Source organism: Poromitra crassiceps, assembly GCF_964638095.1.
Source record: "Poromitra crassiceps genome assembly, chromosome: 23".
In the NCBI taxonomy this organism is placed as follows: domain Eukaryota; kingdom Metazoa; phylum Chordata; class Actinopteri; order Beryciformes; family Melamphaidae; genus Poromitra; species Poromitra crassiceps.
This window is the reverse complement of record NC_139639.1, coordinates 10,446,303-10,464,370: the sequence shown is the minus strand read 5'-3', so window position 1 is coordinate 10,464,370 and position 18,068 is coordinate 10,446,303. Positions and strand designations below refer to the sequence as shown.

At 45.3% G+C, this 18,068-nt stretch overlaps 2 protein-coding genes across 3 annotated transcripts in view; one reads left to right on the top strand and one right to left on the bottom strand.

Annotated features, from left to right (window-relative positions):
* phb2a (prohibitin 2a) overlaps positions 1-2,621 on the bottom strand; it is a 37,821-nt gene extending 35,200 nt beyond the window's left edge. Inside the window, exons 1-2 of one of the 2 annotated variants that reach the window (XM_083659536.1) lie at positions 2,523-2,621; positions 224-353 (exon numbers count right to left, since the gene is read on the bottom strand). In XM_083659536.1, coding sequence (XP_083515662.1) covers positions 224-353; positions 2,523-2,543 — 151 coding nt within the window. In that variant the 5' untranslated portion in view covers positions 2,544-2,621. The other variant, XM_083659537.1, reaches the window with a different exon arrangement.
* A 2,535-nt stretch (positions 2,622-5,156) lies between these two features.
* Positions 5,157-18,068, top strand: part of pex5lb (peroxisomal biogenesis factor 5-like b) — a gene marked incomplete at both ends in the record, with an annotated part of 38,714 nt that continues 25,802 nt past the window's right edge. The window contains one exon of the mRNA XM_083658952.1: positions 5,157-5,171. Within this exon, the coding sequence (XP_083515078.1) occupies positions 5,157-5,171 (15 nt within the window). The remainder of the gene's footprint in view (positions 5,172-18,068) is intronic.

Sequence of the window (18,068 nt, the reverse complement as noted above, 5' to 3'; positions counted from 1 at the left end):
GATGGAAGACAGGTGTACCCGTGTATGTGGCTTCCTAAGCTTATGGAAGACAGGTGTACCCGTGTATGTGGCTTCCTAAGCTGATGGAAGACAGGTGTACCCGTGTATGTGGCTTCCTAAGCTGATGGAAGACAGGTGTACCCGTGTATGTGGATTCCTAAGCTGATGGAAGACAGGTGTACCCGTGTATGTGGCTTCCTAAGCTGATGGAAGACAGGTGTACCTGTGTATGTGGCTTCCTTCACTCCGTAGGCCAGAGCTCCAGCACCGATCAGCAGCTTGACACCCAGCCCTGCCCCCCGAGGCCCAGATGACATCCTGCCTGCAATCTGCCTCAGCAGCTGCAGGAGACCCTAAACACACACATCACACACAGGTTTCCGATTAGTAAAACACTCAAAGTAGCCGCACACTCATAGCTCCGATGCTGAGTTGAAGGAGATTTGGAGAAACTAACAGCCACGTTTCGGCAGCTAAGCTGCCTTCATCAGGGTTGATCTGCCAGCACACAGGTTTGACTGGAGTTCAAAGTGCTCGGTACACAGGTACAGGTACACAGGCAATCAGCCTGACCTGACCAATTACGGAAGAGTTACATTGGATTGGCTTGAATGGAAAATCACAAAGGGATGTCAACACTTAAAATAGCATTCCATGTTGTCACACATAAATCACAAATCATGAGGCTCTTTCACACACAGATCGTGCAAAAATTGCCGTTTAGGAGTCCCGTAAAGCCAGCCGCCTCGCCACAGAAATTGCTTTCACACGAGCCAAGCAGCACGGCCACATTACCGTGCTGCTGTATACTTTCAGGTGAAATCCCCTGCTCCCAGATTGAAAGGCGAGCGGAGGGATTTCCTGCTCCTCCTAGCCCAAATGTATATTTTCATAGGTTAGTGTAGCCTAGGCTACTGTATGATGAACGAATTCATTCAACAAGACTTCCCTCCTCTAGTCCGCTGAGCAGGGAGGATAGTGCACTCGCATGGTGGGCGGGCAGATCGATATGGTGTCCTACTAAAATTGGAACGATACACGACCGCCCGCATATCAAACAGCTGCAGTCTGCATAACGTTCGTCGGGGGAATAGTATAGGCTATAAATGCACATGACAACTTAACGTTAGTAGTTTTTGTAAGGGAATGCACAGAGCTGATTTCGAGAGGGAATAACCTCAGACCAACTCGCCACAGACAGCTATAGCCCTCTGAAGCTTATTATTATATCCGTTAATTGTAGCCTACCTAATGTCAACATCGTTTGAGCATAAAGCCTAACCGCACGGAGCATTCCTCCTGGCGTCCCTGCAGTCATGATTGTATAGGCTACTTTTTTTACTTTCACTCCTGCACTTTCTTGATACATGAGGTGATTTCCCCTGTAATTTTTTTTTATGAATGAGCAGACCATTCGCACCTTTTCCGGCTCGCTGCGACGACCTTTCAAGTGGAGGCGGGTTGCCAGGTAACCCGGCGCTGTTACTACCTACCATGGCGGGACAAAAGGCGTAAAACAATTGTCCACCAAAGCGCGTTCACGACTTTCACATCGGAGGCGCTAATCCTATTTTCCGTGCATTTTTCGGCTTTCAAGGCCGGTGTGAAAGAGCCTATCGTATGAACCACACATTAGAAAAGACATATTGGAGAACAACGCAAGAGCCTTTCTGAATTATGCCATCACTCTTCAATTGGGCTTACAGCTAATCCATCCTGTAGCACCTAGCTTCAACAGAATCGCAGGTTCTAACGTTAGAACTGGGTCACTGTTCCCTCTATTAGTTACTGCCGACAGCAGTGCATAGTTACTGGTGGGAGAACATTGTGGGAATTACAGCTGGATCTATTAGGAAAAACTGAAATAGACCCTTCTCACGTGGGCCATTTTGTGTCGAAAAGTCAGGGTAAACACAGGTGCAAGCAAAACACTAATGAGGGTTTCAAACTTCCATGATTGTAATTTGGAAACCCTCGTTAGTGTTTTGCTTGCACTTGTGTTTATTCTGCCTTTTCGACACAAAATGCCGCCCGTGAAAACGGTCTACTGTTAAAAACTCTAGATACTAGCGTTAGGTGGACTAGGACCTACCAAATCTGATAGGTCAGTACATTCGCCGAAGCCAGGCAACATTAAACTGTTATGTTTCTAAATGGACCCTGGCGTTTAGGTATCTGCACTCGAGAGAAGCTAAGACACTACCTAATGTCACGAACACCGTTGGGCAACATTAGCTTCACCAACACTAAGGTTACATTCCACCTGTAACAGTTGAGTATTTTCCTTAATACTGAACGTATTCCACTCTAACTAGCAATGGATTCAGTTGAGCCTAAAGTTGCTAGACAGAGAGCAGTGAGCTAGCTAGCTAGCTCATTAGCTTGACTCACATGTGTAACGTTACGTCGTTCACATTAGATAAGAATGACACGGACCGGCGTACAGACAGCAGACAGCTAACCCCACAGCGGACAGAAGTCTCACACACTCCAGCTTCACGCGGCAGTTAGAAAACACTTACACCAGGCTCTTTATTCGCCATGCTGTCTTCTTATTGCTGCACAACGATAACGTCAAGTGAAGAAGAGAGCCAAGGTCACGCGTGATGACGTACTTCCTGCGTGTGTAGAGCAACTTGGGAAATGTAGGATTGACTGAAGATGATGATGATGATTCTTCTTCTTCTTCTTCTTCTTCTTCTTCTTCTTCTTCTTCTTCTTCTTCTTCTTCTTCTTCTTCTTCTTCTTCTTCTTCTTCTTCTTCTTCTTCTCTCGATTAAATGAGGGATGGCAAACAACTTTTAGGTGCATAGTACCGCCACCTACTGTACAAGTAAAGTACAATAAATGAATGAAATGAAACATGTGCACACTCATTCCCTTTCAGTTTCACCCCCTGATGTGCTGATGTGCTGATGTGCTAACCTGATGGTTTGTTTCACATTCTGTTTCACAAACAGGTTAGAAGTTTTCATACATTGCTGATCTGCAGTTTAAGTGCCTTTCTCAGCTTGGATCCTGTGATCCCCATAGATCTCAGGAGCCGCTAGTTTAGTTTATTTTGGATCAGAAATACAAATACATTACAGATTACAATAACAATAGTAACATTTTAAAATTGTACACATTATAAAATCGAAGCGAAATGATCCAAGGATAGCCCAGTAAAGTAGCTAAAAGTTGAAAACTAAAGGCCTACTGAAAGCCTCCACATGGGGTCCTTCAAATATCAAAACTTAAACATTACACAACTTTATAAACGAAAAGAAAATCTATGACACATGGAATATACAAATGGATCTCAGAGGTGTCACAATTATAGCTTCTCTCAGTCATCAACTCGTTTTTCAGATAAGTCTTGACAGAACGTTTAAAGACATTCACAATGTTTATGCCTTACTGAAGCAGGTAAATAATTCCAGAAGTTCATAGCAGTGTTACAAAATTAGTTTCCTGCAATTGGTAAAGTAACCCTAACACTGTGAATGGACCACAAATGAGAGTATCCTCTATAGTCCAGTGGTTCTCAACCTGTGGTACGGGTACCACTGGTGGTGCGCACTACGCAGGGCTCCCTCCCTCTATATATTTCATTATTATTTCCAAGGTGGTATTTGTGTCAAACGGTTGAGAACCCGTGACTGCTCTAGTCATTATGTGATGATGCATCAGGCCAGACAGACAGCCAGAGATCCAGAGAGCTCATTTCTCACTTCAGTGGGCTTCATCAAAGCAGCAGAGAGAGGAGAGACTGAGGAGCAGAACAGGTTATCACTGTTACCAGTGACAAGACAGCTCCCATTCACATGCCAGGCCTTTTACTCACACTGCTGGGGAGGTGTGTGTGTGTGTGTGTGTGTGTGTGTGTGTGTGTGTGTGTGTGTGTGTGTGTGTGTGTGTGTGTGTGTGTGTGTGTGCGTGTGCGTGTGTGTGTGTGTGTGTGTGTGTGTGTGTGTGTGTGTGTGTGTGTGTGTGTGTGTGTGTGTGTGTGTGTGTGTCTCTGTCTGTCTGTCTGTCTGTCTGTCTGTCTGTCTGTCTGTCTGTCTGTCTGTCTGTCTGTGGGGTGTGTGGAGGGATGTTAGATATTGTAGGCTAGAATTGACCTACAGTTAGACCTCATGTGTGAAATGTGTGAAGTTTAAAATTGTGACATAATAACCATACAGTTTTAATTCCCATCATCTGATGTACATATTATTATATAGTATTATATTTCTCCCGTTGCTGCTTCAAGCAGCCAGAAACAGCTAGAGTGAGACCGGGAGTCAGGCAATTCTGCCTTCAAAATAAAAGTACTGTTAGCTTTTGATCAAAATGTGAGGCATGAAAATACCAACTGCAATGAATGAATATAATATGTAATTAATTCATTCGAATGAATGAATCAATATATGTGTATACATGTGCGTAAATATCACATGGAACCATCTTTATTGCGAAGTAAGTTTACTCATACATAATTTTACAGGGGGGGAATCTTTTTTTTATTGCAACAATCACAAGAAATACAACATTTACAATAACAGAACATTATGCAAAATAGGAAGATGTAAAATATGTCTGTTTTTAATGCATGAGATTAGTTTATACAGGAATGTGCAAGATATGAACCATGGAATGTGTAAAATGTGTTCACACTTCACACAGAGTAACTATATCCAATGTATGTCACAAGATAATAGTGATAATATATTCTGTGGGTAATAAAGCATCAATTGCATTTTAATTCACAACAGATACCTGCTTAAATATCCTCCTCACTTTTATTTTGATGATTTGCACTACTCCAAAAACACCTGCTCCACAATATGGCGTTTATTGTGAAAGCCCTCACCAGAAGTCCTCTTGTTCACCCCGGCCAGCTTGACCCCAGTCAGTGCAGCTCGGGACGGGATGGGACGGGACGGCTCGGTTTGCAGAGACTTTGTTTGCACCCCGCCCTCAGCCGGCTTCACTCAGCCAGGAGGCAGCGGGGCAGGACCAGGGCAGGACGCAGCCTTTACCGGGGATACCGTCGACTGTTTGCGGTCACAGCGGCGGCAGAGAGCCGGGGTGGGCTGCACTCCTCCGGGCTACACACACACACGAGAGAGGATCCGCTTCACGGAGCTCAACATTCAACCCAGGATTGGGAGGAAACGGTCGAGTCAGGAGTTATGTACCAGGTACAGGTAAGCTTCTGTCCTTATGTTGCAGGTTCAAATCCCCATAGTATCCCCAACAACACAAACAGCACTGTCATATCGCTGTCATATCTTTATATTTCCTGTAGCTTAATATCTCTATAATAGGCTATTCCTGTAATCTCTCTATACTATTCCTATATCTCTAGGCTATAATAAATAATATTCCTGCAGGGACTAGTAACGTTAGTGAGTTCACAGTGAGCACACTTGATGTTTTTATTCCTGGTAGCCTATCACTATATGCCTATAATAACCTTTATAATAACCTATCACTATATGCCTATAATAACCTTTATAATAACCGTTATCTCTATAATGTCCCTCTGGGACTAGTAGCCTAGTGAGTTCACTGTGAGCCTCTTATGGTTTGGTCCTATGGTAGACTCACTGTAATAATATGCCTATAATATTCCTGTAGCCTAATTTTGCTGTGCTTTCTATCTGTCATGATGATTGTCCGTTAGAAATGATGAAATGTAGAATGTAGTAGTTTGTATTAATGTCCAATCAATAACCAAATCCAAACTTTTAGTTTGTGTAGTAGTATGCTAATTTAGTATAATGTCCAATCAATGTCCACTATATAGAGAGGCAAAGTGACCGCCTACTTCCTGCTTCAGCACTGCACCAGAGATTTTCATCCGCCATTTATTTTCCCATACACATTTAGTAAAATGCGTATAAAAATAGTTTTACTGCTTCAAACCAAACGGTACAGATATATTTAGAAACAGGGGAGATCGCATAACATTTCACTGGGACCAAAATGTTTAAAAAAAAATGCGGGTTTAAAGAAAATATTTTTATCAATGTTTTTTTTAGTTTTGGTCCAAGTGAAATGTCCTATGGTCTCTCCCAATTATAGCGTTAGCTGAGCCGTTTGGTTTGACGAAGTACAACTATTTTATAAACATTTTATGAAATGTCTATGGGAAAATAAATGGCGGATGAAAATCTCTGGTACAGTGCTGAAGCAGGAAGTGACGTTCCACTTTGCCTCTCTCTATAGCCAATATTTTAGAAGTTTGTAATATAGACTAGCCTAGTTTGTAATGTCCAATCAATCCAATGTAGTTTCTAATGAGGTTTCCAATCAGTCATCTACAAAATGTAGGCTACTGCATATTACTGTGGTTCTTAGATATTATATATCTATATCTATATCTGATACATTTGGCCCACTTGTATCTGCAGTGTGAACATAGCCATACATGAATTGTGGATTCAGTGCAAAGCTGCTTGCGGCCTGCTGCAGATAAGAAATGGGTTGTATTCAGTTTTCTGAGATAACAGCTTCCTAACAGAACACACTTCAATATAACAGAGGGAGCAGCAACTGATCAGATATAACTCACCTATCGAGTCAATATCACCATAATCATATGGATCTATTTATATGGCTCACGTCTGCAACATCATGTTAAATAATCAAATTGTTGTTCATCCCAATGAACTGAATGGTAATGTTCGGTGTGAGGTCAATCAAAACTTTACAAATAATATTCTTTTAAATGTTTCATCTTTTGTCAGATTAGCCTCTTATGAGTTCAGACGACAGGATTGTGGCTCGTCATATAGTCGTAATTTTCTCCATATCATCACCGTTATGATATGACTTGACTTGATGCATGAAGAGAAGACTTGAGAGGCGCAGAGTGGGAATGATACAGGTGCCATTCTCCCTATTAGAAGTCAGTGTATCATCAACATATGTCAAAGCTGTTATATTATAGGGGGGAAAGTGACATACTTGGGCTTGAAGTTTGTCTTCCAGTCTGTCAACACTGTGAGTCATGTAGAGGAAGCTTTCTCTCCTGCTGTGCAGTCACACCTGCTGTCCTGCACACTGCTGAGGTGGAGCTGTAGGCAGCAGCAGATGGGAGCGCTTTGCCACAAGGAGACCCACAAAGTTCAGACAACCACATCAAAGAAAAGAAAACGTCATATAGACGACTTCTTCAACAAATATTAAAAAAGTATTTTCTTGATTTGGAAATAGTATTTAGGAATGTTGGAAGCACACGGCCGTGAGCACCCCGTTCTGTTTAAAGGGTAATGCTGGTGTTTTTTTTAATGCATATCCGTTGCACAATATATCATTTCAGCATCGTCATCACAATGTGTGCATGTGCAGTGTCAAGTAAGAAGGCAAATTAACTCAAAGACATTGTGCTACCACTTTGTTGCTGCATGATACCTAGCACTTAGCACACTAGCATCCTGCCAATCACTCTGACTGCAGCTAACACCACTTGCTACTACATACCCACGCAGGTTACCCACTACCTTCTTACACACACACAGGTTAGCCACTACCTTCTTAAAGGGGCAAGGCTTGATGAAATATTCAATAATATTCATTTGGTGAAAATTCTTGTATTTTTTCACATCACAATATATATCGCAAAAAGAATATGTCAGTTTTCCCCCCAATATCGTGCAGCCCTACATAAGGCCAACAAATCCTATGAAAATAACAAAATCAGAAACGATTTTGTTTTGCCAACAAGTCTGGCGCATGTAGCCGGTGTCCAGTGCAGCCATGTGCCAGCAGCCAGAGAACTCCACTGTATAAAACAAGCAGGATATTACATCATCACTATGCACCGGCCCCGCCCACTTTTTCCTCAAACAACTTAACACGTTCCCCGGCATTGACGTGATATCACGTCAATCCGTGGTTTCACCATCATGTGATAGATGGCGCTCTTGGCCACCTTATGAAATGCTACTGCACCTCCAGAGTTGCACAGAAGCAACGGTTCTTTTCCACCAACTCAGCAAGCGGAGAAAAGCAACCATCTCCCTCCAGGAAAAAGCTCCATAAAACAGCTCCAGCCTCAAAGCGCTGCAACGAGCAGCCCGAGCTCGACGCTGTCAGACAGACTCGGGTCTCAAAGCTGAAGGATTCTTTTCACCAGATGCTGATTGACAGATCGCCTGTCCAGTGATCGCGCAGCTTGCCTATCACGGACCGATAGCAGGCGGAGCTGCGGCTCTGGGAAACCCCCATCTCACGTGAGCTGTGGAAGGACTCAACCCATTCGCTCCCACTCTGCTGACGAAAAATCAAGATGGCGACAACGAATCAAACAGGAGACCAAAATGAATGGGATAGCTTTGTCCATATTTTTTAGCTCAGTGGTGTTTATACAGCGTGTCATGTGTCGATGTGTGTTTGACAGGGACCACATAGGAAAAGTGACTGGAGGGGTCCTTTAAAGTAAAAAGTGACATAATTGGGATTTAATGCTGGCGGGGGGGTCCAAGTTCTGATTGAAGGGTTCAAGTTCGGCGATGTTGAGGTGATGTTGAGGTGATGTTGAGGCGATGTTGAGGCAATGTTGAGGCGATGTGGAGGCAAAAGCAGACAGAGCTGGAATCAGCAAACGTGTCGCGTTACAATAACATTACATCGATGTAATTTAGCACTTAGACACTTTTGTCTAAGTGCTAAAATCCCAATATTGGATTTTTTAAAGGCCGATATAATAACGATGGATTAGGAAAAAGGGCGGGAGGACCGGCCTATCTGACCTTGGTGTGGAGACAGAAGGTGTGGAGACAGAAGGTCTATCTGATCTTGGTGTGGAGACAGAAGGTCTATCTGACCTTGGTGTGGAGACAGAAGGTGTGGAGACAGAAGGTGTAGAGACAGAAGGTGTAGAGACAGAAGGTGTGGAGACAGAAGGTGTGGAGACAGAAGGTGTGGAGACAGAAGGTGTAGAGACAGAAGGTGTGGAGACAGAAGGTGTGGAGACAGAAGGTCTATCTGACCTTGGTGTGGAGACAGAAGGTGTGGAGACAGAAGGTGTGGAGACAGAAGGTGTAGAGACAGAAGGTGTGGAGACAGAAGGTGTAGAGACAGAAGGTGTGGAGACAGAAGGTCTATCTGACCTTGGTGTGGAGACAGAAGGTGTGGAGACAGAAGGTGTGGAGACAGAAGGTCTATCTGACCTTGGTGTGGAGACAGGAGGTGTGGAGACAGAAGGTGTAGAGACAGAAGGTGTGGAGACAGAAGGTGTGGAGACAGAAGGTGTGGAGACAGAAGGTCTATCTGACCTTGGTGTGGAGACAGAAGGTGTGGAGACAGAAGGTGTGGAGACAGAAGGTGTGGAGACAGAAGGTGTGGAGACAGAAGGTGTGGAGACAGAAGGTCTATCTGACCTTGGTGTGGAGACAGAAGGTGTGGAGACAGAAGGTGTGGAGACAGAAGGTGTGGAGACAGAAGGTCTATCTGATCTTGGTGTGGAGACAGAAGGTGTGGAGACAGAAGGTGTGGAGACAGAAGGTGTGGAGACAGAAGGTCTATCTGATCTTGGTGTGGAGACAGAAGGTGTAGAGACAGAAGGTGTGGAGACAGAAGGTGTGGAGACAGAAGGTCTATCTGACCTTGGTGTGGAGACAGAAGGTGTGGAGACAGAAGGTGTGGAGACAGAAGGTGTGGAGACAGAAGGTCTATCTGACCTTGGTGTGGAGACAGAAGGTGTGGAGACAGAAGGTGTGGAGACAGAAGGTGTGGAGACAGAAGGTCTATCTGACCTTGGTGTGGAGACAGAAGGTGTGGAGACAGAAGGTGTAGAGACAGAAGGTGTGGAGACAGAAGGTGTGGAGACAGAAGGTGTGGAGACAGAAGGTCTATCTGATCTTGGTGTGGGGACAGAAGGCTGCGGGACAAATGGCTTCTCTCAAGAGACTGAATCACAGGAGCTGAGTAGTGTGACTTTAATGAAGGACTTATGAGCTTAAGGAATAAGGAATATTTCACACAAAAATGTAAATTCTGTCATTATCCACTTATTCTCATGCCAGGACTTTTTTCCATGCAATTCACCTGGAGTTCTCTGCAGGGTGACTGGAGGAGGAGCTTCTTCCAGTGAATGGGAAGCTCTATGTTCTGTTTGGCAACAAATCCATAAATGACTCGATAAAGCTTGTATAGTATATCCTCAGTGTTACTCCTCTCTGTAAGGCTGAGCACAGTCTGAGATCTTCAGTGTTACTCCTCTCTGTAAGGCTGAGGACAGCCTGATATCTTCAGTGTTACTCCTCTATGTAAGGCTGAGCACAGCCTGAGATCTTCAGTGTTACTCCTCTATGTAAGGCTGAGGACAGCCTGATATCTTCAGTGTTACTCCTCTCTGTAAGGCTGAGGACAGCCTGATATCTTCAGTGTTACTCCTCTCTGTAAGGCTGAGGACAGCCTGATATCTTCAGTGTTACGCCTCTCTGTGAGGCTGAGGACAACCTGAGATCTTCAGTGTTACTCTATGTAAGGCTGAGGACAGCCTGATATCTTCAGTGTTACTCCTCTATGTAAGGCTGAGCACAGCCTGAGATCTTCAGTGTTACTCCTCTCTGTAAGGCTGAGGACAGCCTGATATCTTCAGTGTTACTCCTCTCTGTAAGGCTGAGGACAGCCTGATATCTTCAGTGTTACTCCTCTATGTAAGGCTGAGGACAACCTGAGATCTTCAGTGTTACTCCTCTATGTAAGGCTGAGGACAGCCTGATATCTTCAGTGTACTCCTCTATGTAAGGCTGAGCACAGCCTGATATCTTCAGTGTTACTCCTCTCTGTAAGGCTGAGGACAGCCTGATATATTCAGTGTTACTCCTCTCTGTAAGGCTGAGGAGAGCCTGATATCTTCAGTGTTACTCCTCTATGTAAGGCTGAGCACAGCCTGAGATCTTCAGTGTTACTCCTCTATGTAAGGCTGAGGACAGCCTGATATATTCAGTGTTACTCCTCTCTGTAAGGCTGAGGACAGCCTGATATCTTCAGTGTTACTCCTCTATGTAAGGCTGAGGACAGCCTGATATCTTCAGTGTTACTCCTCTCTGTAAGGCTGAGGACAACCTGAGATCTTCAGTGTTACTCCTCTCTGTAAGGCTGAGGACAACCTGAGATCTTCAGTGTTACTCCTCTATGTAAGGCTGAGGACAGCCTGATATCTTCAGTGTTACTCCTCTATGTAAGGCTGAGCACAGCCTGATATCTTCAGTGTTACTCCTCTCTGTAAGGCTGAGGACAGCCTGATATCTTCAGTGTTACTCCTCTCTGTAAGGCTGAGGACAACCTGAGATCCTTAGTGTTACTCCTCTATGTAAGGCTGAGGACAGTCTGAGATCTTCAGTGTTACTCCTCTATGTAAGGCTGAGGACAGCCTGATATCTTCAGTGTTACTCCTCTATGTAAGGCTGAGGACAGTCTGAGATCTTCAGTGTTACTCCTCTATGTAAGGCTGAGGACAGCCTGAGATCTTCAGTGTTACTCCTCTCTGTGAGTCCTGGTCGTTGCACTAGCGCCTCCTCTGGTCACCTGTTCGGGGGAGGGGAACTGGGGTCAATAGTGTGATACTCCCACGCGCTACATCCTGCCGGCGAAACTCCTCGCTTTCAGGTGAAAAGACACTGCTGGCGACTGCACATGTATCGGAGGAAGCATGTGCTAGTCTACAACTCTCCCCAGACCGGCAGAGGGGGTGGAGCAACGGGACAGCAGGGGGAATTGGACAATTACAATTGTGGAGAAAATGGGGGGGGGGGGGGGGGGGTTAAAAAAAAGTGATAAAAAAAGTTGTGTGTGCCAGATCTTTTGTCCAACGACTTTTGAAAGCTGAGAGCTTTTGACACCAGCTACGAATGTTTGAATGAGAAGTTGCACAATTTATTTGGCTTTCCCTTTAACCCATTGATACCTGATGCAGCATTTGTGTGTGTATCCCTTTAAGACCGCGAACCGCGTCGCGCGGTTCGCGGTCTTAAAGGGATACTGTCTGTCTTTTAGGAGAGAAGGTCCAGTCTTCTGTCTGTTCACTTCATGCTATCTTCTTTCCAGCACACTGACTCCAGCTCCTCGCTCGCCCTCTCCCCTCGCTCGCTCGCTCGCTCACTGTCAAATCACTTCTATTGTCGTTCATTCAGTCTTCAAGTCTTCACAATGAAGCTCCATTCATGTTGTGCAGGAGAGCCTCTCTCTCTCTCTCTCTCTCTCTCTCTCTCTCTCTCTCTCTCTCTCTCTCTCTCTCCCTCTCTCTCTCTCTCTCCCTCTCTCTCTCTCTCTCTCCCTCTCTCTCTCTCCCTCTCTCCCTCTCTCTCTCTCTCTCCCTCTCGCTCTCTCTCTCTCTCTCCCTCTCTCTCTCTCTCTCCCTCTCTCTCTCTCTGTGTGTGTGTGCCGGGGTGTGTGTGTGTGTGTGTGTGCCGGGGTGTGTGTGTGGGTTGTGTGTGTGTGTGTGCCGGCGTGTGTGTGTGTGTGTGCCGGGGTGTGTGTGTGTGTGTGCCGGGGTGTGTGTGTGTGTGTGTGTGCCGGCGTGTGTGTGTGTGTGTGCCGGGGTGTGTGTGTGTGTGCCGGGGTGTGTGTGTGTGTGTGTGTGTGTGTGCCGGGGTGTGTGTGTGTGTTCCGGGGTGTGTGTGTGTGTGTGCCGGGGTGTGTGTGTGTGTGCCGGGGTGTGTGTGTGTGTGTGCCGGGGTGTGTGTGTGGGGTGTGTGTGCCGGGGTGTGGATGGAAATCCAACTATTGTTAGGGACTGAAACTGACATGTGTAAATAGATATATACGATATTATGTAGATATGTGTGTGTTGTGAGCTCTCCTCTCTATAGAGACACTTTGTACGGCTGACCTGTCCTGTATGAGTCTGACACACCCAAACACACACACACACAAACGCACGCACGCACGCACGCACGCACGCACGCACACACACACACACACACACACACACACACACACACACACACACACACACACACACACACACACACACACACACACACACACACACACACACATCACTCACCCTCCTCCTGTGGTCTGACCTCTGGCCTCCTGGTTGGTGAAAGCTGCGACCTGATGAGGATGACAGGACTTCATCATGAATACAACATGCAGTTTACAGTGATGAGTGGAGGTTAAACCATCAGAAGGTTAAACCATCAGAAGGTTAAACCATCAGAAGGTTAAACCATCAGAAGGTTAAACCATCAGAAGGTTAAACCATCAGAAGGTTAAACCATCAGAAGGTTAAACCATCAGAAGGTTAAACCATCAGAAGGTTAAACCATCAGAAGGTTAAACCAGCAGAAGGTTAAACCATCAGAAGGTTAAACCAGCAGAAGGTTAAACCATCAGAAGGTTAAACCCCTGGGTTAAACCATCAGAAGGTTCATTCATATGTTTGTAAGGTTTTCTATTCTCATACAGCTCTCTTAAGAAAAAAAAGTAGACAATTAGTTAGTTACCCTGTTCTGAATTATATCACTTACTAGATTATTTGATGGTTTCAGATTTTGGAAACTCAGTTCTGTTGAATGAAGTTTCTTGAAAGATCAACCCAATTTGTTTGAAACATAACTTTGACATGAAGGCAAAGCCACATTTAGTTTTTGTGGAAGTGGAAAATGTCCTCTCTGGGCTCCTGTACGTCCAGTTTCACCTGAACTAACCACAAATCTTCTCCGTAAGAATCCCTTCAACGGGGACAGGATGGTAGCATACGTATGAGCCTCATAGTGTCTGATGGAGTGAAATGTCCTCTTTGGGCTCCTGTAGGGAGCAGCACTGTAGTTACAGAGAGGCTGACTCAGGCAGAAAGAGCCACAGGGGGCGTGCTCATACAAGATTAATTAGATGTAGTGCTGGCAGCTCATTGGTGGATATAAATATATAAAGTCCCAGGGGTGAGATATTCCTCCACCAGTGTAGTCCGTCATCCAGATGAAGCCCCGCCCCCTGCTGCCCTTGGCTTACTTTCACCACCTTTAAACCTCTGAGCCGCTGCTGTTTACATTTTCAACCATCCTTCAGCTGCTGCTCCACCTGACAGCTGCTGCTCCACCTGACAGCTGCTGCTCCACCTGACAGCTGCTGCTCCACCTGACAGCTGCTGCTCCACCTGACAGCTGCTGCTCCACCTGACAGCTGCTGCTCCACCTGACAGCTGCTGCTCCACCTGACAGCCGGGCCAGAGGCGTTATGGAGTCAGCTCCACCTGACAGCCAGGCCAGAGGCGTTATGGAGTCAGGTTGTCCGTATACGTCCGTTCGTACAGTACGTCAGTCCGATGTTCGTTAACGCGATATCTGAGGAACGCCTTGACGGAATTTCATCAAATTTGCCTCAAACGTCGAGTTGGACTCAAGGATGAACTGATTAGATTTTGGTGGTCAAAGGTCAAAGTTCAAGGTCACTGTGACCTCACGACCGCTCGTTAACGCGATATCTCAGGAACGCCTTGATGGAATTTCTTCCAATTTGGCTCAAACGTCGACTTGGACTCCAGGATGAATTAATTCGATTTTGGTGGTCAAAGGACAAAGCTTACGGTCACTGTGACCTCACGAACGCCATTTTCAAGCTCGTTAACATATCTCAAGAACGCCTTGACGGAATTTCTTCCAATTTGCCTCAAACGTCCACTTGGACTCAAGGTTAATCTCCTCCCATCAGGCAGGAGATACAGAAGCATCGAGAGCAAAACATCTCGCTTAGCGTTATATAGCGGTCCATTGAGTCGTATGCCATTGTTCCATTTTAGCAACTAGCCTACCTTAACCTTTTTAACTTCAGCACAAAATTCTGTTTTTTGTCAAAAGATATTTGGTGAACAGTGTCAACATGGTCAGGACATGACTCAGAAACATGAAATATATTTAAAATTACACCTTTTTCATCCCAAAATAGGGAACTTACAGTAAGTGAATGATTTTGTCTCTGCCCTGGTAGTGTCACTTTTTTCACTCTCCATGAGTTTGCATCCCTCTGTCCCCTTTGTGTTTGTAAATGTTATTATAATTGAAAATTAATTAAAAAAAGATTAAAATGAAAAATGTCAAAATAGACTGGAGGGGGGCTTTAAACATAAGGACGAGAACGTGTTGGGCCAGATGCTGTGTGGGTCAGTTGACAGTGAGTGTGCTGAGCTGTGTGGGTCAGTTGACAGTGAGTGTGCTGAGCTGTGGCTGTGTGCGGGTCAGTTGACAGTGAGTGTGCTGAGCTGTGCTGTGTGGGTCAGTTGACAGTGAGTGTGCTGAGCTGTGTGGGTCAGTTTGAGTGAGTGTGCTGAGCTGTGTGGTTCAGTTTGAGTGAGTGTGCTGAGCTGTGTGGGTCAGTTGAGTGAGTGTGTGAGTGTGTGAGTGTGAGTGTGTGTGTGTGTGTGTGTGTGTGTGTGTGTGTGTGTGTGTGTGAGTGTGTGTGTGTGTGTGTGTGTGTGTGTGTGTGTGTGTGTGTGTGTGTGTGTGTGTGTGTGTGTGTGTGTGTGAGTGTGCTGAGCTGTGTGGGTCAGTTTGAGTGAGTGTGCTGAGCTGTGTTTCTCCCCTCAGAGAAACACAGATGAAAACATGGAGAGCTAATTGGACTGAAGCGAGCCTGAGGAGAGTGAGAGCTCAGACTCTCCGGCTGGCAAAGACTGTTTGCTCAGCAGCACTGCCCGCCTCAGCAGCACTGCTCGCCCGCCCGCCACTGTTATTTTTAGGCTCGACAGCATCTCCCAAACCACAGCCCACCATACAGAAGTGCTGCGTAGCTGGACGAGCGACACTGTATCTGAGTCAGGGAAACAGAGGGAGGAGGGGAGAGAGAGAGAGAGAGAGAGAGAGAGAGAGAGAGAGACAGAGAGAGAGAGAGACAGGTAACAAGAGACAGGGTGAGTGAAACAATAGAGAGAGAAAGGATGAAAAAGAAGTTACTATAATTTCCGTTCGAAATTCCTCAAAGAAATCGGTTAACATGCTTTATAATTACAGATAAAGAGACATAGGAGATATTGTACTACATTCACATCCATACAGAATACTGAGAATGAAGCTCCGAGCTGTTCAGAAACAGCCCTGCTCCTCAGTTCAATGTATTCATAAAACTCCCACAGGAAGTCTTTATAAGTCTCCCACAGTCATTTCCCATTTGGTAAATGATGCTTCTGTAATTACACCTGTTTCTAGTTGAATCAGGAGGTTTGTTAGCCTGGGTAAACCCAGCCCCCATGTGACCTGCTCTCAAAGTTCCCAGGCACTAGGGTAAGCCTGAGAGCAGGTCACTGGGGGCTGGGTTTACCCAGGCTAGATGTTTGTGTGGGACAGAGACCTGAAAGATGGAGAATAAATAAATGGAATCTCGCAGATTGACACTGGAAGATGTTTTATGAGCTATTGGGGAGAATTCTGCACTCACCCAAAAAAAACCTGTTTTGCTGTTATTATTCTACCTTGTTATCCTTGAAATGTCCTTAATTTCTTGAATTATTCATAGAAAATAACAGATTTAAAAGAGTCAGGTCAGTGTTGGTAAGGTCAGATCTATTCCTGGGTTGATTCACAGCGACACTGGACATTAAAGTGATAATCCGTAAGATTTCAGTTTTCTTGTCGCTGACAACACCTATGGGCCATGAGCAGTAATTGCAGGTGACATCCAAACAGTGTCGCATATGTGACGTGAAGTTTTTTTTGTATTACCTGCCACACGTGTTCAGGAGGAAGCAGTTGCGGTGACCAATCAAATGAGTTTGGGGCGTGGCTTCTTCCAGAAAGGCTTCGGGGCTAATATAACTTTGCCCATGTGCTGGTGAAAGTAAGCCAAGGGCAGCAGGGGGCGGGGCTTCATCTGGCTGACAGGCAGCTCTGATGGAGGAAGATCTCCCCCCTGGGACGTAATGTAAGTGGACGAGCTGTCCATGATCAGGAAGTAATGGACGGCAGGGAGGCCAGAAGAAGCACAATGAAGGAAGTAGAAACGCTGATTCATTCAGACGTTAATGAACAGAAAGGTAGGAGAGCTCCAACCTGCCAGCTGGAGGTGAAGAAGCTCAGAAGCTCAAAGCGTTGTTTACATTTGAAGCCCAGAGACTTGCATTATTTAAGAAACATGTTGACTTCAGAAAGGTTTTCCCTGCATGAAGCCTCTCCAGTCTGTAGTGAGTGAGCATGTAGTGATCTGAACTCAGACCTCATCAAACGCACACAGATAGATCGATCCCCCCATGTGGGGAGATGGGCGCTATTTGATACGTCTCAAATATTGGCTGTGTATGAAAAGCAAGGAAGGTGGGTAGAAGAGAAGACCCCCCTGGTCTGGAACACGGTGGTCTCCAAAGCCTCCGGGACACACTCAAATTCATCAATTATCATGTGTGTGCCCTTGCGTGCGTGAGTGAGTGAGTGTGTTTGTGAGTGAGTGCGTTTGTGAGTGAGTGAGTGCGTGCGTGAGTGAGTGAGTGAGTGCGTTTGTGAGTGAGTGCGTGCGTGAGTGTGTCTGAGCTGTCTAGTTGGAACGGACTGGACAGCGTCCCAACTCGAGGCTCATGTTGATGTCTATAGACGGTTTTCACCAGAGCACAACCCCACAGCACTTCCTTTTTCTCAGCATTTGGTAAACTGCAGAAATATTCACTTGACATCGTTACTTTTGTTTTCGCTGCTCAGCTGTATAGACAGTTTTCACAGAATGGTCAGTCCTGCACTTGAATGTTTTTTTTTCTTTTATGTCCATAGCAAACACTGCAACAGGAAGTGAGCGGGGGTTCAATTTAGAATGTTTTTGTTGTCAAGTTAAAACCGTCTATATTTGAAGCTTTGGCTCGAGCTGCCTCACTGTGTTCTGATTCCAGTCAGTTAGGATGTTTCCTACTCTCAGTCAAAAGTGACTTTTCCCGACACCGTACAAACAACTGAATGTACTCAAATGAAGTAACGTATGATGTTATTGACGTTATTTTAAAATCAGAATAAAAAGAAAGTGATTTTAAATTATTTTAGTGAACGTTTCACATTTTTTCTCTAGTGAGTGAGAGCTTCATAAAATGGAAATTTGGGGGCTAGTTAGTTTTGTTCTTCTTCGTTGGTTAGCAGGGTCACAGCGTGTTATGGATGACCCTACTCCACCTA